At 32.4% G+C, this 24903-nt stretch overlaps 3 protein-coding genes across 7 annotated transcripts; 1 reads left to right on the forward strand and 2 right to left on the reverse strand.

Moving 5' to 3' along the window:
- Window positions 1–1971: 1971 nt before the first annotated feature.
- LOC129885315 (protein kinase STUNTED-like) lies at window positions 1972–6175 on the reverse strand. 4 transcript variants are annotated; one of them, XM_055959551.1, is made up of 11 exons: window positions 6158–6175; window positions 5298–5612; window positions 5138–5211; window positions 4892–5010; window positions 4664–4779; window positions 4008–4568; window positions 3683–3931; window positions 3445–3602; window positions 3097–3324; window positions 2863–3012; window positions 1972–2465 (listed from the first exon to the last, which is right to left on the reverse strand). In XM_055959551.1, the coding sequence occupies exons 2-11, from the start codon at window positions 5449–5451 to the stop codon at window positions 2211–2213; spliced, it is 2064 nt and encodes a 687-aa protein (XP_055815526.1). In that variant the 5' UTR covers window positions 5452–5612; window positions 6158–6175; the 3' UTR covers window positions 1972–2210. The 4 variants fall into 4 exon arrangements, with proteins under 4 accessions (XP_055815526.1, XP_055815524.1, XP_055815525.1 ...); XM_055959549.1 differs by lacking the exon at window positions 6158–6175 and adding an exon at window positions 5812–6080; XM_055959550.1 differs by lacking the exon at window positions 6158–6175 and adding an exon at window positions 5929–5968.
- A 3205-nt stretch (window positions 6176–9380) lies between these two features.
- On the forward strand, window positions 9381–12420 carry LOC129887346 (uncharacterized). Its single transcript, XM_055962410.1, has 5 exons — window positions 9381–9591; window positions 11064–11304; window positions 11416–11626; window positions 11924–12061; window positions 12340–12420. The coding sequence occupies exons 1-5, from the start codon at window positions 9381–9383 to the stop codon at window positions 12418–12420; spliced, it is 882 nt and encodes a 293-aa protein (XP_055818385.1).
- Window positions 12421–18731: 6311 nt separating this feature from the next.
- LOC129885316 (rac-like GTP-binding protein 5) lies at window positions 18732–24314 on the reverse strand. 2 transcript variants are annotated; one of them, XM_055959554.1, is made up of 8 exons: window positions 24177–24314; window positions 23826–24006; window positions 21569–21656; window positions 21368–21477; window positions 20664–20727; window positions 19467–19531; window positions 19280–19345; window positions 18732–19199 (listed from the first exon to the last, which is right to left on the reverse strand). In XM_055959554.1, exons 2-8 carry the CDS (start codon window positions 23922–23924, stop codon window positions 19095–19097), a joined length of 597 nt encoding a protein of 198 aa, XP_055815529.1. In that variant the 5' UTR covers window positions 23925–24006; window positions 24177–24314; the 3' UTR covers window positions 18732–19094. The 2 variants fall into 2 exon arrangements, with proteins under 2 accessions (XP_055815529.1, XP_055815530.1); XM_055959555.1 differs by having other exon boundaries at window positions 23826–24011; window positions 24177–24296.
- Between the last annotated feature and the right edge of the window lie 589 nt (window positions 24315–24903).

Raw genomic sequence — 24903 nt, forward strand, 5'->3', positions numbered from 1 at the left:
AACTAACAATTGAAATAGAGCAATAGACTGAAGGAATAATCAAATAATTAAAAATGCACAAACCATAAATTGGTAAACAATGTATATATAGCAATGTTTACAACTTAAGAAAAACTAGTACTAGAAGCTAAAAAAATCATTTCAGACTAAAAACGATAACGGAATAATGTTCTCGACAAAACAACTAACATCCTTTAATATAAATCCATGAGGGAACACCAAATTATAAGCAGAGGAGGCATTACTAATGCTTGTTGTTGCTAAAACTAGAATTTGCTTCGACATATCAATATTTTCTGTAATCATCTTGTCCTCTCAATTCATGGGATAGTTGATAAATTTCTTAAAAACTTTGTTAAGTTCATCGTATTTCCAATTGCTTTGTTCAAGTTCCCTATTATACAAATACATAACCAATTTTCGTATCCATATCATTCACTAAAGCGAAATGACTATATTCTTCTGACAGTAAAAAACTTCGAAATGATATAAACAATGGTTGAAAATTGAGTCCAATAAAGAACTCCATTGAGGAAATTACATTTAGTAGGGGATATATTATGTGTGACTTGACAAAATAGAGATCATATAGTATCAAAGTTATTCCAAGCTTTAGAAACACAATTGAATCGTATGAGAGACTTGGCAAGGAGCCATGTTAGGATCTTGAATACTGTGTACTCGAAACAATGATTCTCCATAAATGTTAATTAATATTTGTCATAAGGTGATATCCATATATATGTAGCATATGTTTTCCATATGAGAGTTGGATTCTAACTAGGGCTTTATTTAGAGCAAGTTAGAATGGTTTCCATAAGAAATTAATTTTTTAAGTAATAATTTTGTTGGTGAAAACGTGGTAGTCTGGTAGATATATCAAATGATTTTAAATTTTTGATTATATAGTTTCTTGATATATTTAGCAAAGGAAAATTTTCTAATAGGAAAGAAATTAAATAGTAATGTAACAAAATTAAAAGTCGATATTGTGGAATAATAAGTGAAAGAATAGAATCAACCTTGGATTCTTTGAAAATTTAATATCAATTCTCCCCTAATACTAATTAATTAACCTCTGATACTTTGCGTAAAACTTAACTAGCATTAGTGGCCCAAATCGGTGAGGCTAGGATTCTCATAATTGCTAAAATCATAATTCTACTCAATTTAGCTGATAATTTTTATTATTTTAATATTTATTAGTTAGCTAGTTTCAAATAGAAATCTTAATTTTTATAACTCAAAAAATTGTTAGAACCACAAAAAACTCTCAGCGGAAACATTAGTGGTTTATATTATCGTAATTATTTTTTGAACAATCACAATAATTTACTAGATGTATTCTCTCGAACTACTCTGCCAATTTTTCACTTTTAATAGATTTTAAGTACAAATCTTAGGATTTGGTCAAAGATAATTAAATTTGAAAATTGCAAGAATAGTTATAAAAGGAAAAGAAGTTCAATAGTAGATTGTTTCAATACTTTTTATGAACGGTATAATGACAAATAAAACTTTGTAATAAAATCTAATATATACCACATCTATTGCTTTGATGAGGTAAAAAAAAACTTTTGAGGACATACAATAAATAAAAGTCCTCCATATCAAGTATAGAAGAGAAATTACTCAAGTAACAAAGAATTGAATTTGTCCTATCGTCTCCTAATAATTGGAAGTTACATTTTATCAAATTGAATAATTCTTTAGTGTCTTTAAAAATCGGATTATATTTACTGTGCATTAATCTTTTCGTACAAATGTACCACTAATTTTAGTTAAGTGATTCTCCACCGAAAACTAACGTTAACATTCTCCTTGAGTTTTAACTATTCAAATACGGATCTATCTAAATGTTGTATTCATTAAACAATACAGTATAATATATAATATAATATAACACAATACAATATGAAACAATACAACACAACATAATATAATACAATACATTATGAAATGATAGGTAACTTTCAAAAAAGAAGAAGAATAAAATATTAAAGAACTTTATTACAAACACAATATTTTTATCACACACAAATTTCAAATGTGATCCACAGAATTGCAAAATATCTGTGGGGTTGAGAAACTTTGTTGCTAATATATCACAAAGTTTTTTGGTTCCTTCTACCATCTAATCACCTCAACAATGGGTGCTTTTTTCTTTTTTCCAACTGTACAATGACAGATTGCAAACTTATTATAAGCTACTAATATTCAGAGCTTGATGATCTGCTCCATCTTTTTCTCAAATATTCATCTACAGAAGAAAGAGGACTGCTTTGGTCCTGACTACTGCTGAAACATGTCGAATTATCATAATTAATATCATGAAATGCAAGACTTAAATGGGACTCAGCACTTGAATCTGGATATACTTCATCATCATTATATTCTTCTATATTGTTGTTTCTAGCAATAGCTTCTTCATTCCCATCTTTCTCTCCCTTCAACATCTTCAGGATCTACGTAAATCACAACATCGTCGCGTTACACACAGATTATAATGCAGGGTGAACAATAAATAATACATAGAAATATTGTTTGGATGTGTATCTGATCATCAAAAAGCTATGCGTTTTCTAAGGATCCGACATAGGTGCACAAGTGTTTTTGGAAGGTCCAAGCAACATAGATGTAGAGATGGCTTAATTTAAGGGCATTTTTGTTCTTTAGATACTCTCATCTACATAGTGCCAATATAAGTATTCCTATCCTACATTCTATCTCATATAAAAATGCATAGATTCCCCATTCACAAACATCATATAAATTATGCATTAGTTATACTGAGATTATATTAGTTACATTTACAAGATTTTATACCAAAAACTAAATGTTGCTGCAAGGAATTGTAGTTACCTGGCTTATGTTGGGACGTAGCCGTGCTGCCTGTGTAAGACAGAGTCTTGCTGCAAGAACCATTCTTTGGACTTGATCATCTTCAATATTTACATTCAAGTTCTCATCCAGAATGGCGTTGAAATTCCCACTTTCTAACTTAGGTTTTGCCTGGAAAATAATAATTAATGAAGTGACTAATGAAAGTTGTAATTTGGACTGAAAATGTCATGTCAAAGTAGAGATGATGCTTACCCACATAACTAAACTTTCTTGACCACTGGGAGTCTCAAAGCCAATAGCTTTTCTCCCTGATAATAGTTCCAGCAGAACCACACCAAAGGAGTAGACATCAATCTTATCGCTTACTTTCCCATACATAAAATACTCTGGTGCTAGATAACCAAATGTTCCTACCACGTCACTGTGAGTCAAGAATGACGCCTTTGTGGGTCCCCATATCGCCAACCCAAAATCGGATAGCTGCAAACAAGAATTATCCAACGAGTGTAAATTCTATCTGCTGATAATATAAAATATATTTACATGATCAAATCAATCATAATATAATCACGGATTTATCTGTTAGTTTGAAAAGCACACCTGTGGTTCAAAATCATCACTGAGAAGAATGTTTGATGACTTGACATCTCTGTGAATAATAGGCCTTGGACATTCATTGTGTAGGTAATTTAAAGCTTCTGCGATTCCAACAGCTATTCTGAATCTTCTTTCCCATCGCAATACTGATTTGGTTCTTCCTGATTTCCAAATTAACTTAACATTAAACGAATTAACACGGGGTTTTATGTACAGAATATATTCTTGGTTTGCAGCTTACCATGTATATTTTCTTCTAAATTCCCATTTGAAAGAAAATCGTAAACGGATATCAGATCAGAATCCTCTATGCAAATTCCAAGTAGATGAGCAATATTCTTGTGGTTCACTCTGGTCATAATGTCCATTTCCTGCCTGAAATCCTTCCTTGCTTCCTCTGATGCATTCAAAACCTTCACCGCCACTGATTTTCCATCAGAAAGGACTGCTTTGTATACACTGTTTTCCCCTCCTTTACCAATCAACTTCTCTGCACAAATTTTCAACGTTAAAGCAGCAAGGCTGAAAAGAGAATATGTTGTAGACAAAAGGCTAGAGAAACCAACCCGAGGAGAAGTTAGAAGTCAATGATCTTAAAACATCATAGCTAAACCATTTGCAGCCAAATGAATCTTTTATCAGCTGGTTACAAACTGATGCACTTTCCTTTTCAATACAATCCATGATGGAGTAATTGTTTTCCGTTCCAAAAGCATTTTGGTTCTCTTTTGGAGAAGAATTTGATTTTGGACTATCTAACATAGATCTATTTGGCAAGGTCATCACCCACTGCACTACCGACATCTTTCTTACTACTTTAGCAGGTTCATTCAATGAACTCGCAGTTTGTAAAAGGGGCCAACCAGGAGTAGTATCAACAGCACAATCTTCAGTAGGAAGAGAAATTGAACCCAGTGAAAGAGAACCTTTCTTGTGTTTTCCTGAAGGACTTGTATTTTCCTCTTTTATGTTCTGTGTACCATTTGTCCATCTCTCCAAAGTTCTAGTTACTTCACAACTGAACCTTCCCGTCTCAGATATCTCAGATTCGCCAAATTCAGATTCGCAATCCTTTAAAGTAGAAATTCTTTCTAGATAAAGACTTGGTTTTGGATCACCAAAAGAACCTGTCATCAAGAACAGAACAAATTCAATTTTCTTATACAAAAAAGGATTATTTTTTTTTTAGCTCAAATGTGCAATCCTTGAAGTATCATCAAACCTTTGAGTCGAGAAGTAGAGGTTCTTCTAAACAAAACCTTCCCGTTGTCAATGGCCATAACTTCAGTAGTGGTAGGCAGCCTCTTTGCACAATATTTAGCAATTGAGGTCCAGCTCCTATATAAGTCGCTTTCAAATGTAATTAGCACTATATATATATATATATATATAACGAAAATACAATAACGAAATTCTGGATTAATCGGGCTAGTATTTAGCTTTTACTTACCCAAGAGTACTATGCTTGCTAGTTCCTACTATTACAGCTAATGCAGCATGGTTCTTTGCTTCCCTCACCAAAACTCTTCTAATAGAACTTCCTTCAAACACCAGAGAAATAAGATCAACCTGAAATTTCCAACACAGAACAACTCACATCAATCAAAATCGGTGCTTTTTCTTTATTTTCCAAAAAGACAACAAACAATTTAGAGAAAGTTGAATTGTATCTGTCACTAGGAAGGAAAAAAAGAACCTGCTTTTTATTACACAAGCTATCGTAATCATATAGATAAGTGTCCAACGTCGATTTAACGTTTGCAATTGATTCTGAAAATAATAAAAAAGTTGCAATGTCAAGACAAAAACAACACATTTAGTTGTAAAACAGAACAAGTAAAATTTAATTTTCATACCGGCATTTCGACAAACATGTAGAGCAATAACTCTGTCTCCAGGTTCTGCAACTTTTACAATAGCCCAATTCAACAACTCTCTAATATGTCCATCAAATCGAATTCCCACAATCACATTTCTCTTTTCTGATTTTAATATCTTTGCAAAAATCATCTTCTCTTCCTAAGTGACTGCCAAAATTTTATTATATTTTTCCTCTTCTTGATGCAATCATATGAATATAATGCCTTTTGATTCTGCAAAAAGGGAATGCTCCAGCTGACAAGACAAAGGAAGTGCTTTACAAGACACTAGTCCAGAATTTAAGCCTTGATCTGAATAGTAAAAAAAAAACAAAAAGGAAAAACCATTAACAAGTACAACAAGAAAATCCAAATCTTGAATTCTAAAGAATTAAAAATGAAGGTTTTCATACCCTTCTAATGAATATAAAAATTTAAAGTAAACACCCAATGACCAATAATCAATATATATCAATCTCCTAAAAATTCTTTAAATAAAAAAGGGAATTACCTAAAGCCATGGAAAAAAAAGAAAGAAAAGCCGCCAAGATTATATACAAACTTGTAAGAACTAACAAACAAACAAATAAATGCCAAAGGTAGGTGCTTTACTGACAATAAAGCTTACTTCAGCATATGGGCATTCTTGAAATTCAATATTTTTTTCTAAATAATAAAAAAAAAACAGAGAACTTGTTTTTTGGAATTTGATACCTAAAATCCTACGTAGTATAGTGAAGAAGGAAGGAAAGTAAGGAAGGGTAAGGAATAAAGAGTTGCCGGGAAAAAGGGATAAAAACAGAGATAAAGATTAAACAACGTATTTGAAAAAACAGAGGTTAAAATTAAATTATTACTTATTATTTTGTTTGGTTCTGTTCATAAAAACAGGCAGGTAATTCGCGGTGAAAATACTGAGAAACCGTGATATTCTGTTAACCACCGACAAATAAGGCTGAGGAAACTCTAGCGGCCTACTATATTGTTGCCACAGTTAATAATTTGCCGCAACGTTACGACAACGATGATATTTTCAAAACACAGTGAACCACTCTCATTTGTGTTTCAGATTTAGAAATTTGAAAATTCATTTTGTTTGTTATGATTTCTATTGAGGTTTGACTAATTTGGATATTTGATCATGTTTAATTAAAAAAAAGTAATTTTTTTTAAAGTAAAAATGATTTTTGAAAATTAGCCAAAGTTGTATTTTGTTATGATTACAAATTGAAGTTGTTTTCGATTTTTTGTAAGTAATTTGAAATGTAAAACATCTTTTTGTTATTTTTTAAATTTTGACATTCAACTTCAAGTTTAATTTTAAAATTTTATGATCAAACGTGTTTTTTTAAGTTGAACTCCTAAAAGAAAATGAATTTTTATGGCTAAACACCTATTTGATTGATAAATCTCATGTGGAGGTTAAGATCTTTAAATTTTACTCTTTAGCAATTGAATTTATACCTAATAAGTAATAACGATATGAAAATATATATGTATGTCCTCCGCAATTTTATTTCGAAATGTCTGACTACTCTAATTGACCCTGCTCTCGAATTCAAAAATTGTGATTAAATTAATTTATTTTTAAAAAATAAAATAAAATTACCTGTCATCCCACAACATAATCTTTAGTGATTCGAATGGGTGACTTGAGCTTCGTTTTTAATCAATAAACAATTTGACTCGTTTTAAATCAATAAGCAACTCAAGATTATTTCTATTTGCTTATATATAAATCATACTTATTAAAACTTATTTTAATTTATCATGACTATACTGAAAAAAATTGAATTGTTTGGAAACATTTTTTAATGGTCAAAAATTAAGTAAACGGAAGAGAATTAACCATTGGAGGCGTGCTTCAATTCTAAGAACAGTCTCATCTTGGTCAACTTTGGGAGGTTATCATTTTTTACTTCAATTATGACTAAATCAAATTTGACCGCCCGTAAGAAATTTATTACTATTTCTTTTTTAGCAGCCTTTGAAAGAAAACAAAAAAAAAGGTACTAAAAAGATAAGCATGATTATAGTTATTTAATGAAGTTTAATACTTACATAATTAAATCGGGAAATGACAAATTATTGCTTCATAAATACCATCAAAATCAAATTGTGGCTTCCTAATATCATTCTTTTTCTCTGCTTCATAAATACCATCAAAATCAAATTGTGGCTTCCTAATATCATTGTTTTTCTCTGCTTCATAAATACCATCAAAATCAAATTGTGGCTTCCTACTATCATTGTTTTTTTCTACACTTTTCATTCACTTTTACTTGTCACTTATTCTTAAAATAAATTTTTCTTGTTACTTTTGATATATTAAAAAAAGACAAATATATTTTTTCATATTTTACCCTTATCATTAAGTACTTAGCTGCAAAAGAAACTGACCGGTGGTTCGCACCGGTGCCGGCATCGACTCATCTCTACGTTCACTCCGGCACATCTCACGGTGCCACCTCAAACATCGCGTTGCTATTGGCTAAAGGTTACCCACAGAGAACGATCTTCGAGAATCTCGACGACGCCGGAATAAAGATACCAAAATATTATGGTGACTCTGTTTTTACCAGAATTTAAGAAAGTTGAAGTACGTTGGAAGCATCATCATTGTCAGACTCTTCTCTCTGAAAATACATCATTGTCTTCATGAGAATTCAAATCCTTGCATCTCTCACAAGCTGATAAGAGATCAAGACCAACCACCTTCGTCAGATCTGGTGGCATATAGTTTTTCGGCGTGACACAGAAAAAGTTGCGGCGGCAGAACTCGTCACACCACCACAAGATTAGGGCTGCATATTTTGGTATATTTTCTTTGTTGTTGCTTTCATGATACCTGTTATTCTGTAACATTTCTTTGTTCTATCTGTTTGCTGGATTTCAGTTTGAGGAGTTGTAAGCTATTTAGCCTTGCTGATTAGGCCTTCATGGCCACAACCACCACCGGTGGGACTACCCCACCGGAGGAGTTTCCACCTTTACCTCGGAAAAATAATTCAGATCCAAAAAATAATAAACTTAAAGAACCAAATAATGCCCAGTTTGCCAATATTTTTAAACCAAAATTGACCACCACACGACAGATTAGTGTTCTCCCTAAGCCTGTAGTAATGATTAATGGAGAATCGAATATCACTTGGAAAGCATCGGTAGTCAGATCTCTTATCTTTCAGGAAAACCTACCATTCGCCATTATTGACAAATTCTCGTATGGTAAATCTGACATAATAGAGTTGAGGCGAACAATACCGAATCAATGTGGAATTAAAAGTGAGAGCATAATTAGCCTTCTATGCATCTGCTTTCAACATCAGTCTTCTATGTGAAAGCGAGAGAGAATTATTAGCAGATGAGAACACTAAAATAAGACCCTTGGTTTGAACTAGATGTTGAAAAAATGATAGGAGTAGCATGGATATCCTTTTTAGATCTTTCACCTAACTATTTTGCGAAGGAGACAATTTTCTATATGGCTGCAACAATAGGTATGCCACTAACGGTAGACATGGCAACAAGGAATCAGACAAGACCTAGTTATGCTAAAGTCAAAATAGAGGTAGATTTGACTGCGAAGTTGCCACAAAGGGTTAGAATAACAGAAGAAGATGATGTGACAGGGGTTACCAAGTTTAAGTAAATCAAAGTGCAATATGACTACATGCCCAAATACTGTAAGGAATGTTACTTATAAGAAAATAACAAACACAGTTGCTGGGCAATCCATCCAAAATTGTATGATTCAAGAATTGAAAAAGAGAAGAATCAGGAGGAGAAAGAAGTCAAAAATAAACAAGGAGTGAAAGGGGAAGAAACAAGAACGTTAACGAGTGGAAAAATTGTGGGCCAAAACACAACAAACAAGAGTGGATGGTTTGAAGGAGGAACAAATATAAGAGGGATGAATATGGGCATATAGAAGGGAGGAAGGACGTATAAGATGACAATTCTTTTGTTGCATTGAGAAAAGAGGAAGAACAACATGACGAAACTGATAATACAATTAAATTTGACGGAAGCACGAAAGTGTGGGTGACAAGGAATTTTGAGAGACAAAAAAAGGGGCAACATATGATAATTATAAAGGAACAAGAGGAAGGGGAATATGATACAAGGAAAACTGAGACACAACCGAAAAACCAAAATAACAAGGAGATAATTGTAGAAGAACAAGAGGAAGGGAAAGTTGATGCAAAACGAAATAAAGAAGAACAAGATGTAAAAGAAGGACAAAACAATGAAGAAGAGGAAAAGACTGGAACCATGGTGATTTATGAACCAAGTAATGAGGAAATAATGCCACTAGCAATCGAGAAGGATAACTAGGAGGGATGTATTGAATCAACAGGGTTGAATAATGAAAAGAAAGATATAGCACAAAATAGAGAGAAGGCAGCTATAGAAGGGGATTTATCCCTTAAATTGATAAGCATGCTAAAAGAATAACATACCAGATCAAAAAAGCAAGGGGGAGGAGAACTCAATGCGGCACAAGCCTTTTCAAGGTTTAAGAGAACGATTATCAAAAATACTAACTATCAATGAGAGCTCTAATTTGAAATATTAGATCAGTAAATGCTCAACGCTCAAAAGGCATTTACTAGGCTTATTAATCTTCATAAAGGAAATCAATTTTACTTTGTGGGTCTTTTAGAACCATTTGAGGAAAAGTAAGAACTAGAGATTTTCGGAAAGAAGCTAAGGATGAAACATGTAGTGGCAAATGTGAATGGAAAAATTTGAACATTCATTGATGAAATGCTGGAATACTCTATTGAAGGAGATAAAGAGCAGATACTAACATTCAAACTTCAGCATCAAGGGTTGGGCACAGAAGTGGTGGTATCAATTGTATATGTTAAATGTACGCAAAGTGAAAGACAAAGGTTATGGAGTTGACAGATAATATCAATGCCCCTTAGCTGATAGGGGGAGATTTCAATGTAATAAATAATGAAGAGGAGAAGCTAGGGGGTCTACGAGTATTCAAAAGGAAAGTCAGGGACTTCAACCATTGTATTAATGTGTGTAATCTGGAGGATAAGGAATTTAAAAAGGGTAAATACACTTGATGGAATGGTAGAACAGATGCAGAGTGCATTTTTAAAAGGCTAGATAGGGTGATGTGCAATGACAAATTACAAGATCTCTTCCCAGTACTAGAGATGGTGCACTTAGTGAGAAACGAATCAGATCTTACACCTCTTCTAATTACCTTCAAAATCACTAAGGAGATAATAGTGAGACCGTTTAAATTTTTTAATTTGTGGTTAAGAGAAAGTTCTTTTAAGGAGATGGTAAAGCAACACTGAAAATCAAATTTTGAATGAGATCTTGTTGTCTTATTCCATCAAAAGCTAAAAAGATTAAAGAAAGCTTTGGCCAAATGTAGTAAATATACTTTTGGAAATATATTTCAAGAGATAATTACTTTGAAGGAAGTCATTAAAATTCAAAAAACTCAATTTGAAATAGACCCATCAGAAGCCAACAGGAAAAAACTTCACAAAAATCAAGCGGAGCTTAAAAAATAACTTTCTAGGGAGGAAAAATTCTGAAAATAGAAAGCAGGGATGGAATGGTTCAAGGACGAGGAGAGAAACACAAATTTCTTCCATACAATATTCAAGGGAAGAAGGAACAGACTTAGAGTGAACAAAATCCAGAATGATGATAGGGAATGGTTAGAGGATCAAGAAGACATTTCAAAGGCAGCTGAAGAGTTTTACATAAAATAGTTTACAAAATAAGCAGATAGGGATGAATTTGAAATGCTGAATGAACTACCAATCGTGATTAATGAGGAAGAAAAAGTGCAACTTCGAGGAATGCCTTCGGTAAATGAAGTCAAAGAAACAGTCGTGGGACTAAATAATGATAGTGCAAAAGGGCCGGATGGAATGACAAGAGCTTTCTATCAGCAAACATGGGACATTACTGGAGAGGACATTTATAGTATGTTCAAGGCTTTCTTTGGAGAGGCAGAGCTTTTGAGGTTTATAACCCATACGAATTTAGTGCTTATTCCTAAGAAAGTTAATGTGAATATTTTCTTAGATCTTAAACCTATCTCTTTAAGTAATTTTGTGAATAAAATCTTTTCAAGAATTATTCATGAACGACTTAAGGCAATGTTATCTAAGATTATTTTTCCGAAACAAGCAGAATTTGTGCAAGGAAGGAGTATAGCAGAGAATGTGCTATTAGTGCAAGAAATCATTGCTGAAATCAGAAAGAAAGGAAAGCCACCAAATCTAATTATAAAACTGGATATGATGAAAGCTTATGACAAGGTAGAATGGATATTCATGACTAAGGTATTAATAAGAATAGATTTTGGGGAAAGGGTTATTGATATGGTGTTTAGACTAATCAGTAACAATTGGTACTCGATTCTACTAAATGGACAACCAAAGGGATTCTTCAAATCATCTAAAGGACTTAAATAGAATGATCCTCTTTCACCTACCCTGTTCATATTGGCAACTGAAGTTATGTCAAGATCCCTAAATGTTCTTATGGAGAAGAAGGACTTTAAGAGGTTTGGAATGCCAAGAGGTAGTCTCAAAGTAAATCATTTAGCATTTTGAGATGATATGATTATAATGTGCAAGGTAGAAGTGAGAACAATGCAGATGATTACAGATACTTTAAAGAGATATGAAGATAATTCAGGGCAGAAAATAAACAAGGAGAAGAGTGTTATTTATATGCATTATTCTGTAATAGGACGAGAAGCAGTGATAACTGAGGTAGCAACAGGAATCCTAAGAAATAAATTCCGTTTCACTTACTTGGGATGCCCTATGTTGTATAAAAGGAAACAAAAAGCATATTATCAATAAATTTTACAAGGGATTATTTCAAAATTTTAGGCATGGAAAGAAAAATTACTATCCTATGAAGGAAGAGATATTCTAATAAAATATGTGCTCCAAAACACTCTTATTCACTGTTTGCCAGTCATAAATCCTCCTATGAATGTACTGAATCAAACTCAAAAAATAATGATACAATTTGTTTGGAGCAGTTGTGTTGGAGGGAGAGGAAGACATTTGACAAAGTGGAGCAATTTGTGTTTGCCAAAAAAGGAAAGGGGACTATAATTTAGACTAATAGAAGATGTATCAATGACCCTATTTTGTAAACTATGGTGGAATTTTTGAACAAAGTCATCACTATGGAGTGAGTATATGAGTAATAAGTATTGTTGAAAAGAGCATGCAAATGAAGTGGTGTGGAGAATAGGAAATAGAGCATCACAAGTGTGGAAGAAAATGCTACAAGCCATAGATCTTATTGAGTATCAAATCTTTTGGCTACTAAGAAAGGGATCATCATCAGTGTGGCATGATAACTGGACGGAAATGGGGAACTTGTACACCATTACAGGAGAAGACTATGAATGGGAGGACAATTATAAAAGAGTTGATGAAGTAGTAAAGAGGGGGAAATGGGACATAGAAGTTTTGAATGATACACTGCCACAGGAGCTAGTAGAGTATATCAGCCATACTATTCAACCTCCTGGACAAATGATTGAGTCAGATAATCCAGTATGGATGATGGACAATAAAGGAACCTTTTCTGTGAAATTATTTTGGCAGTATATAAGGCATAAAAAGGGGGGAAAATTACAAGTGGATCTGAACAAAAGGCATCCCTTTTAAAGTGGCATTTACCTGTAGATGATAGAGTGAGAAGATGGGGACTGGAAGGTCCATCTAGGTGTTGATGTTATGAAAAACCTACTTAGGAGACATTTGCTCACATGTTCTTGAGATCTTTTTTAGCTAACAGAATTTGATCCTATTTTTGTTCTTTTGTAGGTTTTAACATTGAAAGGTTGCACTTGAGGGAAATGATAATGCTATGGTGGGAGACAGATGTTAAAAAGGGAATGAGACCATACTATAGAGCTATCCCTAGCTTTATAATATGAGAACTTTGGAGAAGGAGGATTAGAATGAAGCATGAGGGAAAGAAGACATCAATTCAGAGAGTTATTCATATGATGATACAATTGAGGAAGCCTAATATGAAATGTCCTAGTAATTGGCCAGATATGATTAAAGAATTGGAAGGTTACAGTCTGAAGATGAAGGTAACAAGAGTATTGTGGGATTTTCCACCAGTAGACTCACTAAAATACAATACATATGGGGCTTCGAGGGGAAAACCAGGTATAAGCTCCTATGCCTTTTGTTTGAGGAATGAAAGAGGGGATTTACTGTGTGCAGATGGAGCTACTATTGAAAATACTATTAACACTGTAGCAGAGGCGAAGACAATTCTAGAAGCATGTAAACATAGCAGGCAGAAACAACACAATAATATAATCATTCAAACAGACTTTATGTTATTGTACAAGATTCTAGAAGAAAAATGGTCGTGCTCCTAGATAATCACAGAGATGGTGAAAGAAATCAAAACATCTTTACAGGACAAACAACATACACTTCAGCACATTCTCAGGAAAGGAAATCAACTAGAAGACTACTTGGCATATATTGTAATCGATAAAGGAGGGTGCAACTATCAAGATTTCAGCAGTTTGGAAGTAGCAGGAAGAAAAACCATTAATAGTGATAAACTAAAATATTCTTATTTGAGAGTAACTCTAGTAAATAAATAGATGGGACAAGGAGGTTCAGAGTGTTAGGTGTTTTATTTTTGGTTGTTTGTTCATTTCTTTCCTAGTCGATTGGGTCATGTAGAAAATGAGTTTTGCCTGCGGTGGTGTTTATACTCATTAGTTCATCAATAAAATATCAAAATTTAACCAAAAAAAAAACTTATCATTAAATATTATTCTCCAAATTATGATTCAATACCTAATACTAAACATCAATTAATAAGAATAGTATAGTAAAATATTTATATAAATATTTATTTTTTTAATAAATGTGCAAAATCAAATAGTGACAAAAATGAACGGAGGGAGTAATTTATTGTTAATAGGAAATGTCAAACTATAATTAAGAAGTTTTTGAAAGGTCTAGTTTAATTTTTAAAGGAAAATGAAAACTGAGTGTAAAATGGACAAGTGTGACAATTTTTTACCACTAATTAAAAGCCAATATTTTTTCATTATTGTAACCAAGTTACAATTACCAATTGACTACGTTTTTCAATTTCAGTCTTTTACCTATTTGTTGTCTATCGAAAATTTCTCTATTCTTAAGGTTTAAATTAGCGAGGATCTATTCATCTTACTACACGATAAATAAAATGAAATCACTTATTGTTAGGATTTTCTAGTAAGAACATCACATATTTCTCTAGATTTTTTGTAAAAGATATTTAATATTAGAATAAAAATTTTAAAAAATATTTATGTTTGTCGTGTTCTTTATATGGACAATCAAGGGCAGGTTCGATTTAGCCCTATGAAGATCACTTATTCCGAATCAATAGAAAATTGATTTTTTGATATAATTAAATAGAAAATCTCAAAAACGTCATATTTTAAGAGTCTAAATTATATTGTAGGATAAATCCCTCTACGAATTTAGAGCTCTTTCTTTCTCTTCTGTTTTAAACACTGATTCATAATTTTTAGATAATTAAAATCTCTGATTAAAAATAAAATAAAATTCAAACGATTTTAATATGTCATCGTCACTGCTACTAGATATCTTATATCTTACATGTGCAAGCTTCCATTATTTTTCAACAAGGAAGAAAAAGAAATAAAGCAAAATGTGCATAGTCAGAACGTGGCGATAAAAGTTTGGGGTTCATCTATTATAAAGTTTAAATCATCTTTCTCCACCAAAAAATAAGAAAATAAAAACATTTTGTCATTCAATTAATAAACCAAGATTGTTTTTTACATCTAGAACTTGCTTCACGTAATTTAATTTACACTTGGCATACCTCCTTATTTCATCAATATGTATTAATCCTTTTTCTAATATGATTAGGTCAAAAATTGATGATTCACTATTACAAGTAATTTAAATATATGACTTCATTTTCAAATAGTAAATAATAATTACGTTTGACCAAAATTATTAAGGTCATAATTTAGGGAACACACCGCCAAAAAGTTACAGTAGAGTAGTAAGCATTAAGCATTCTTAGAGCCCGTTTGGATAGGCTTACCAACTTAAAATCCTTTTTTTAGCTTTTGGACGTGTTTGTCTAATGTTAACTTTAAGCCATAAAGTTCTTAAAGTCAGTCAAAAATGAAAAGTTAGGATTCCTAACTTTTTTTTCTAAGTGCTTGAAGTCATTTTCTTTGACCATGAAAATTACTTTTATATCCCTTATATTTTAACTAAATTCCCAAACTACCATTTTTATTCTTTTAATCCTAAAATTCACATCATTTTCCTCATTTAAGCACTTTTATCCAAACACTTAATTGCTTATTTATAAAAATAACTTTCAGCACTTCAAAGTTCTAAAAGCACATCATACATAAAAGTTACTTTTTTAAGCTCATCCAAACGGGCTCTTAGTAACAGATTCAAGAATCTTACTAAGATGTGTCACAATACAAAAAAAAATAGATATACATAGAAAATAAAGAAACTCACTATGTAATATATATAGAGAGAGAACAAAAATTTTGACATAGCTAAACAATGTAGTTTAATTTTTCAACGAAGGAGTATCTCCGTAGCATAAGGTGGCCCGCCACTGAACACCTCTTCATCTTTAACCAAAAACCTCAAACTCCAGACATGAAAATAGAGTCTCCTTTGGTAAGGGAGCTTTTTACCTCTATAGCTAAGTTAAATTTAGGATTTAAATTTCATGAATTTTAAATTGTAGGATAATGATCTCAAATGCTATTAACTAAATTCTAAATTTATTTTTTATACATATTTAATAAATTTGTTAACATATAATACGAAATTTGAACAAAAACTACTTAATTTTGTTAAATCCATAACTTAAAGCCTACCTCCACCCCAAACCTCAAAATAGGACTTCTTCACACAAAGTTGATTTGTTAAGCCATGAAATGAATATCGAACATCAAATGAAAAATAATATAATAATAAGGGGTCACTAAAAAGAGATTTGGTGATATGTCTTATTCTGTCCCAACTCGTATCACAAAAATAAATTCACAATAATAGAGTCACCGACGATCGTACAGTATGAGTATTATCACATGTTTATAACTGTTCCCATCAATGCCTGCCCCCCCTTTTTCCTTTCCTTAAAATTAGAAAGGCCAATGGAATAATATCTCAAACACCATTTATTCATTTTGTGCTAAAGGCCTAAAACTATAGGAAAATGGAAAGATTATAAAGAGATCCAAATTAAAGAATAACCATCTATTTATCTTCTCTATGACAAATCTTTATTCAGAAATATATATGAATTATCACAAAGCAAAAAACCTTGAGAATATTATTGATTGAATTTGTTCTATATTCATTGAAGGAAAAATAACAACACTAAATGGCATGTCGCTTTTAGTAATTTGTCCTTCGGAGCGGTAAAAAACGTATTCACACTTGATATTTATATTAGATCGATGAAGTTCGTACTTTCTTTTATCACATAACTATAATTAATTAATGTGTATTTTCACTTAATTTATTACTTAAACAGTCTTAAACTCAACAAAACGAAAATCTCATTTGCAACACATGGATGATACGTCGATAAATGAATCAACAAATATATCTAACAAGTATTCATTGCAGAGTGGGCTTTTAAGTTTCCAAATAAATGAATAAATATTGCAGAAAAAGTGAAAGTATAAACTTCAACAATGCATACCCTTGCTCAAAGTCATCAAAATGCAGGTATTTGTCCCATTTCTATATCTGAATAAACACCTAACATTAGTTAGTTTCACCTTCGTATTCTTCATCAGGCTACTTAAATTGAAAGAGAGGGAGTATATCATATATGTACAAGATTCAATTCTCACCAAACGCTTACATTTTCTAATCAATTAAAACATATATTCCCCACACTATTAAATATAAGAAAAAAATAGTACAGACCTCTAATAGGGCTTCTAACATGAATGGAAAAGATTCGGGTAGAGGCCCACAACCAGTGGCCCATTAGAATACAGCCCACAAATTTTAAAAACCAGCAATCACTTTCACATGAGATTTTTTTTAATTTACAGGGGACATACATATGTATTATTGCCAGATTATCTTTCAAATTTTGACCATATTTTTATGATGTAAGGACTGAGGAGCGTATCTGTCTATTTATTTAAAAATTACAGATCTTACCTAATCTCATTAATTTGGATTATATATATTAATAATTGTTTAACTTGCAGCTTTAATTAAGTTAGGTCTTGCACGGATTTTGACACGACCCATAAGTCGTCATTTGCATTTTTTCCCCCTATTTTTGTAAGCAGCAAAAAACGTAACAATTATCTCTATTTTATGGTGATAGAAAAGTTGTTTTCAAAAGACTTTATGCCTTTCATGTCAGATGATTTTTCACGGGTCAAAAATTTATATTTTCTTAACATAATATTTCTTCGGACATGACTTTAGTTTCTAAAGAAATTATGTCTATGAAACAAAAATCAAATATCAATTCATTTAAAGGATAAAAATTAAAGACGGACACCTTTAAAAGAATGATGTGCAATTTTATGTAAAAGATCACCTTAAAAGTGTTTGATCATTGATCTTTTTCAGTAACAATGATATTATGATCAGCTTGTGTACATCACGATTAGTTGGTTGGATTCTTGCTATATCCCCTAGTACATATACATTTTTTTTATCGCTTGGTTGAGACAACTTTAAAAACTAATTTTGTTGAAATTTTGTCATTTGTTTTTTTACCTGATTTCTCAAAGGTTCGGTTTTTACGTCATCAATATATCTAAGTTTTTTGGCATGATATTTTTGCTTAATGAGGTTTTTGACTTTTGTAATTGAACTAGTTTTGTCCTTTGACGTCTAGGAAAAGGAAAAGCCATCTTTGATTACTTATTAGATGATTAATGCTTGTGATTTTCCTTTTTTCTGATGTTAACATCATTTGAGTTTAATTATTATACACTACAAATCTTAATATCAACAAAGTAACTTGATTAAACTAAGACCAAATTAGGCACAAAATCATAAAGGTTTGAGGACCATCTCAAAGGGAAGATCCTGCTACAACGGACATCTTTCTAATAAAAATTGAACTCAAGATTCATTAGATGCTTTTTGAGAATTTCATTAAAGTATATGGTAAATAAATTGCTTCCGACTATTCAATCATTTGAAAACCAAAGTTATTCTTTGTTAAATGATAACTACGAATTGACTCAGTGAAATTTGACCAACCCTATTAAAATTCAATGGCATGAATTCAGACTGCATTAGTAGTTTGGAATTGCAATATGACACTTTTCCTGCTTCTACTATATACAAGTCAATTCCCATCTAGTGACCTAATAGTTTCCATCACAAAAACATAAAATTCAAACAACACCATTTTTATGTTTCGAAACAATGACAATAGCAATTCAAACTTGTTGGACAATCTACATTACAACAACATATAGCAGATGCAAAGACAAGAAATCATCATACTAGGGTTACATAATAGATTATACAGACTTAAAACGAACTGAGATGATTTTTGCACATTTGTACGCCTAACCATACTTCGGATCACAAATATACATCTCGGCCTATAAGCATACGGATAACTGCAGGTTGATGTTTTCCAGTTATAGTCAGTCAAGACTAACAATATTGAACCTTATGTTGCATTCTTTGAACTTGGAAGACGTTGATAAACAATCTACATCTCCTTTCGCTCAGCTAATGTTTTTAGAAATCACAAGATAGAGCAGGCTTTCTGACCCTTTCTCTTCTTCTTCTTCTTTTGCTTGGGTGGTTGTAGGACCACCTTAATGGCGGCATCAAAAACGGCCTTAATGTTCTGCAATTTTGGCAATTGAAATATGTAATGAGATAACTTGAAAACTTAACCATCTAGTCATAATTGAATCGGAAAAGCACCTGTTGTGTTTTTGCACTACATTCAATGTAAGCTGCAGCACCAATCGACTTTCTCAGCTCCTCACCCTTAAAAATAAGCAGGAATTAAGGTTCTGCTAGAGGGCTAAGGCCACCTAAAAATTTTAATCCAGAAACTGAAAGCAGGGAATGCACAATTGTTATTAAAAGACACGTTGAAGTAGTATACCTGAGCTGCGGTAAGTGGAACAGCACCTGGATGGTCCACAAAGAATTGCTTGTCCTCTCGGAGATCTAATGGAAACACATCAACAGTATTAGACTAAAGAAATAAATGAGAAGAAAGTTAAAGGAGTCAATGAGAAAACGGAATTAGACTCGTGTAAACTGAACTTGGAGGAAGGGGAATTTAAATTAAAACTTGCCAGAAAAGGAAGGTACATTTTAGCTGCAAAGTTCTTTTATGTACTTGGATGTAAGAAAAAATTGCACTTGGATGTAACGTCAAGAAGATATATCCTTCCTGTTTAGGTTTAGAATAATTTGTGAATTTTTAAGTTCACCAGTAGTACATTTGAATTTCAACGATAGATAAACTAATCTGTTTAAGTTCATTAATTATTTCCAATTTCAAAGTCCAGGCAGTGTGTTTTCTACTACTTAGACCAGTTTTTGGCCTTAAAAGTTGAAGGTACACATTCCAATTCTAATTCAGACTCTAAGTAATATTGAAAGTTGAAAGTTGAAGGGACTTTCCTTGGTGACTCTTTTCAAAAGTTAGGCTAGCTAGGCAATGTAAAACTGCACAAATTTTGCATTCGCTGCATTCTTTAAATGAGACATGGAACTTTTAACCAAAACTTAACTTCTCATCTATCTCAAATCTCAATCTGCAATAGGTCATTACTCGCAGAGAATCTCTGGCAGTTTGACGACATAGCAATTTAAGTTACTGAAAGTGATTATAGCTGAGATCTAAGAGTTTTAGTTGTATGAACCGAGTTTCCTCTCTGCCTAACCATATCTAATTCACATTTTTCTCTGCGACACCATAAGTAGGTCTTCAGAGTTGGGTCCAGTTTAGAAGGCATCTGAAAAGGTTGTGGTATCCTACAAGTTCATCTTCAATCAGCACTCTATTGAATGAGATGATTTAGTTTCATGGTTCAGCCGGTAAATAGCAGCATTTATCTCTTCGGTTATTTCTTCCCGTACATGAATAAACTGTGTCATAACTTCTGGAATGGTCTCATCCATAAGAACAAGCCGAGCTAAAATGGTTGATATGAAATCACATAAAAATACTTTTCAGCTGTTAAGATAATAGGACGATAGACGACACTATGACAGATTACTGGGAAGAAACTAGCAATAATAAGAAAGAAATTAACCAAACATCAAACAAGATTAAATAGGACATGCTAACCTAGCTTTGTTCCAACAAGAATAATTGGAACTCCAGGAGCATAATGCCTCAATTCAGGAATCCACTGAAATTCAATAGCAAGAAGATGAAATCAGTATTAGTAATTGTGGAATATCACCAACCATACATTTTACTCATTTCAAATTTCCTCTTTAGCTAAGAAATCTCATATAGACAACACTGGAAATACCGGTTGGTTGGTATTTACCATGCATTTGGTACAAGTATTTAAAGTAAAAGCCAGACAAGCCAATGTTTCATGGACTTGTTCAACATAATGAGACCGACAGGAATCATTAATCCTGCCACATACAGTTCAACTTAATGAGTGTCGGTCTCATTAATCTTCCCACATTCTTGTTCGTTTCCCTGACCAAGTACTACGACAACTACGCCTCAGTCCCAAATAAGTTGAGGTCTTCTACATGAAGCCTCATTGACCATCTTTCTTCGTTTAAGCTCATCTCAGGCCAATGATGTACAAAATAAAAAATAATAAGTTTTAGAAGTTCTCTAAATTTTCTACCGATATAAAATCTCTGCAAGGCTTAAATATAAGACCTAAAGTAAATGTACAAACATATCTAAAGTAAATGTACAAACATGACTAAAACATATTTATAACTAATTGGTATTGCCTTTTCGCTGACCAGTACAACCCACAAAAAAAAATTAAGTCAGAGGATGCAAGAGAAGGCACTCACCTTTTTGGAAACATTTTCATAGCTCGCCTTGCTAATGAGAGAAAATGCCAGTATAAATACATCTGCCCCACGATAGCTCAACGGTCTTAGTCTATTGTAATCCTCCTGACCTGTTCAATTATAAAGTAGAGGAATCAATATGTTCCACACAACAATAGCACAAAAAGGAAAATGAAACTATCGATGTGGGGAAATTTTTACCTGCAGTATCCCAGAGCCCCAGATTAACAGTGCTCCCATCGACGACCACATTTGCACTAAAATTGTCAAATACAGTTGGGACATAATCCTGTTTGGAACACAGCAGACAGTTACCAAATGTGAATAAAACACGCACTAGTCTAATAAAATTAATTAGAACTTATAAAAGTGATGATTTCAATTAGAAAAGAACAATGTTCAACTTAGAATCTGATGTATTCAATTCAGAGCATGTACACAGATAGGTCAGATGAGCTTGTATACCACCTTCCATGAGAATTCTAAATACTTCTTTTTTTCAGTCCATATTTTGTTCCCAATACCTTTATTTTATAAGAATATTTATCCTACCTTTAGGGAAAAAAGAGAGTTCTTTTATGTAAGCAATCCATGATGCACCAAAAAACACGGAAGACAACATTTTATTTGTTTGCCAACCAAGACAATAGGCACGAGGTAGTTTCCTTTCACCTTACCTTAACTACACCTCTCATAGTTCTCAATTCCCCAAACCCTCGCCCCAAAAAAAGAAAGACGGTAATACATCAGTAATTGTCTGAAGGGACCATACATTTGATGTCATTTCAAAGTTTTCCTCACTGTAAAAATATGTCAATAAGAAAAAAAGAAAAAAAGGAACCAATTCAGGAGTTCCATTGTTCACATGACACCGCTTAGTCGGAAAATTTTATTAAATATGTATATATAACTAAAAAAAGAACAAAATGGAAGGATAAATAGAGTAAATGACACCAGTTGCCACAAAAAGCCACGCAGCTCATTTGGTCAGTCGCCTTAGTTTTCAAAATAAATGCCACAAGTTCTAATCGCGGTGGCCTCATTTATTAGTGTTTTAAAGTTTTTGCGCTTCAATCTACAAGATGATACATGTCCAGGTTTGAACCGCTGAACTCTTGGTAGTTAATAAAACGTTGAACCAATTATTCCAAAATCGTATTATTTAACTTAGGTAACAAAACCTATTTGTACTTCTTCCCTAATTATTGTTGTGCTATGTTTTTTCTTTCCTTTTATCTTCGTTCTCAGTTCTCACTAATGATATTGATTAACAAGGATTTGCATAATCAAATGAATAATGACTTGTTAAGTGAATGTTTGGTTCCCTATATAAAAAAGTATTTGGTATCATTTTTAATGAAGTAATTTAATTTTGAATACATTCTTTAAAAAATAAATATGAAAACTCATCGAGAAGACATAGGAGCAATATACATGAATTGTGTTTTATTTATATTTTGTACCTTTTTTAATATGATGTTACCTTATTTGTTTGTTTCATTTCAATATATGACACCGCCTACGAAAAATCATGTGTACACCATTGTCATTGTTGATTCAAACTCGTAATTTTTTTCATGTGTACACCATTGTCATTGTTGATTCAAACTCGTAATTAGGGAAGGGCCACTAGAAAGACTAAAAGAACGAATGTGTTGCTTCAGTCATGACCATTCACCAACATCGTACGAAATAAAAGTCTATCGACAGACAGAGAAAGTGGAGAATGATTTTCACGTCCTTCACCTCAAATACTCTCAAAACTCAAAAGACTACTCAAGACAAGACAAGTTAGATTAGAGATAAAATGATTAATCAGCAAAAAAGAGCAATAAAATCTATGTTACCTTATTTGTTTGTTTCATTTCAATATATGACACCGCCTACGAAAAATCATGTGTACACCATTGTCATTGTTGATTCAAACTCGTAATTTTTTTCATGTGTACACCATTGTCATTGTTGATTCAAACTCGTAATTAGGGAAGGGCCACTAGAAAGACTAAAAGAACGAATGTGTTGCTTCAGTCATGACCATTCACCAACATCGTACGAAATAAAAGTCTATCGACAGACAGAGAAAGTGGAGAATGATTTTCACGTCCTTCACCTCAAATACTCTCAAAACTCAAAAGACTACTCAAGACAAGACAAGTTAGATTAGAGATAAAATGATTAATCAGCAAAAAAGAGCAATAAAATCTAATCTACAACCCAACAAAATCAGTTCTTTTCCCCTTTAAAATACCCCAAAAGTCCATTCTTTGTGTTAATTAGAAGTAAAACTAAACAACCCCACTCTTATACCAAATTCATAAAGAAGTCAATTCTCAAGAAAAATGCCTGTTTTGGGCAGAGCCCCATGTACCCCCAATCGAATATTCTTTACAGAAAATGCCCAACAACTGTTTGACAAAAATCCTAAGAGAGATATAGAAAGAGGTAATGAAGTACTCACAGTGGGAAAAGTGTTGCTGGTATATGAAATGAGGAGACAAGTTTTACCCACAGCACCATCGCCCACAGTGACACACTTTATGAACCTAGAAGCACTCATTCTTCAAAACCCAAATCGCCCTTCTCAGCAATTCCCTCAGCTTCTTCTTTTAGTTACCCAAAATCTGTCTCTGTATCTCCACCTACTCTTCAACCCAAAAGTTGTTAGTTAGAAGCATAGAGTCAGTTAAACTTAAAATAGTAGCAATTTCAAGAACCCCAAATTGTTACTGTAAACCCTATAAAGATAGAATGATGAAAACAACACAACACCTAACTCAACAGCTACATTCATTGAAATTAAAAGGCCCACCTTTATCACATATAAATGATGATTAATATGAATGGAGTAAAAGGGAAAATTAGAAAAATGGATATGAGCAGAGAAAGATAGCAGAAATGGAAAATGAAGAAAAGCTCAGAATTTTTTGCGTAAATAAAAAAGACAGCTTCGAGACAGCTATTTTTCGCTTTGAGATGCCACTTACATCAACCTATCTTTTTTCGCCACATAACCAAACAATCCCTTTCCTTTTTCTTTTTCTTTTTCAATTTTTCGAACCAAATTTTATTTGAAATATAACTCCCTATTTAAATGGATTCATTTGGTACGAAGATAAGATAGGTTAATTATAATTAGTTATAACCACTAATGTTTTATGCTTTTAGATGTACTATTGAACATGGGTGAATAGTGCCACGGGCACAAGGGGTTTATTCCAAAAAAATGTATCGAAAAAATATATGTTGAGTCATTTAATTTTTCGTGTGTTTATTTTTATATTTTTATTTTAGTGAAATTTTTATTCTTGGATAATCGAGTTGCAGTGTATATTCTCTTTTTTGGTACGTAAGGGAGTATTTTTCTCAAAAATATATATATAGATGAATTGAGTGTTTTTTTTTGGGGCAATTAATTGTAGTTAATAAAGTGATACATATGAACTATATTTTCTCTTTTTAGTAGGAAAGACTAATACATGAATACAGTTCTCAGCAAATTATTTCTCTCTAAATAAAATATAAAAAAGCTAAAATCT

The sequence above is a fragment of the Solanum dulcamara genome, chromosome 4, assembly GCF_947179165.1.
Source record: "Solanum dulcamara chromosome 4, daSolDulc1.2, whole genome shotgun sequence".
In the NCBI taxonomy this organism is placed as follows: domain Eukaryota; kingdom Viridiplantae; phylum Streptophyta; class Magnoliopsida; order Solanales; family Solanaceae; genus Solanum; species Solanum dulcamara.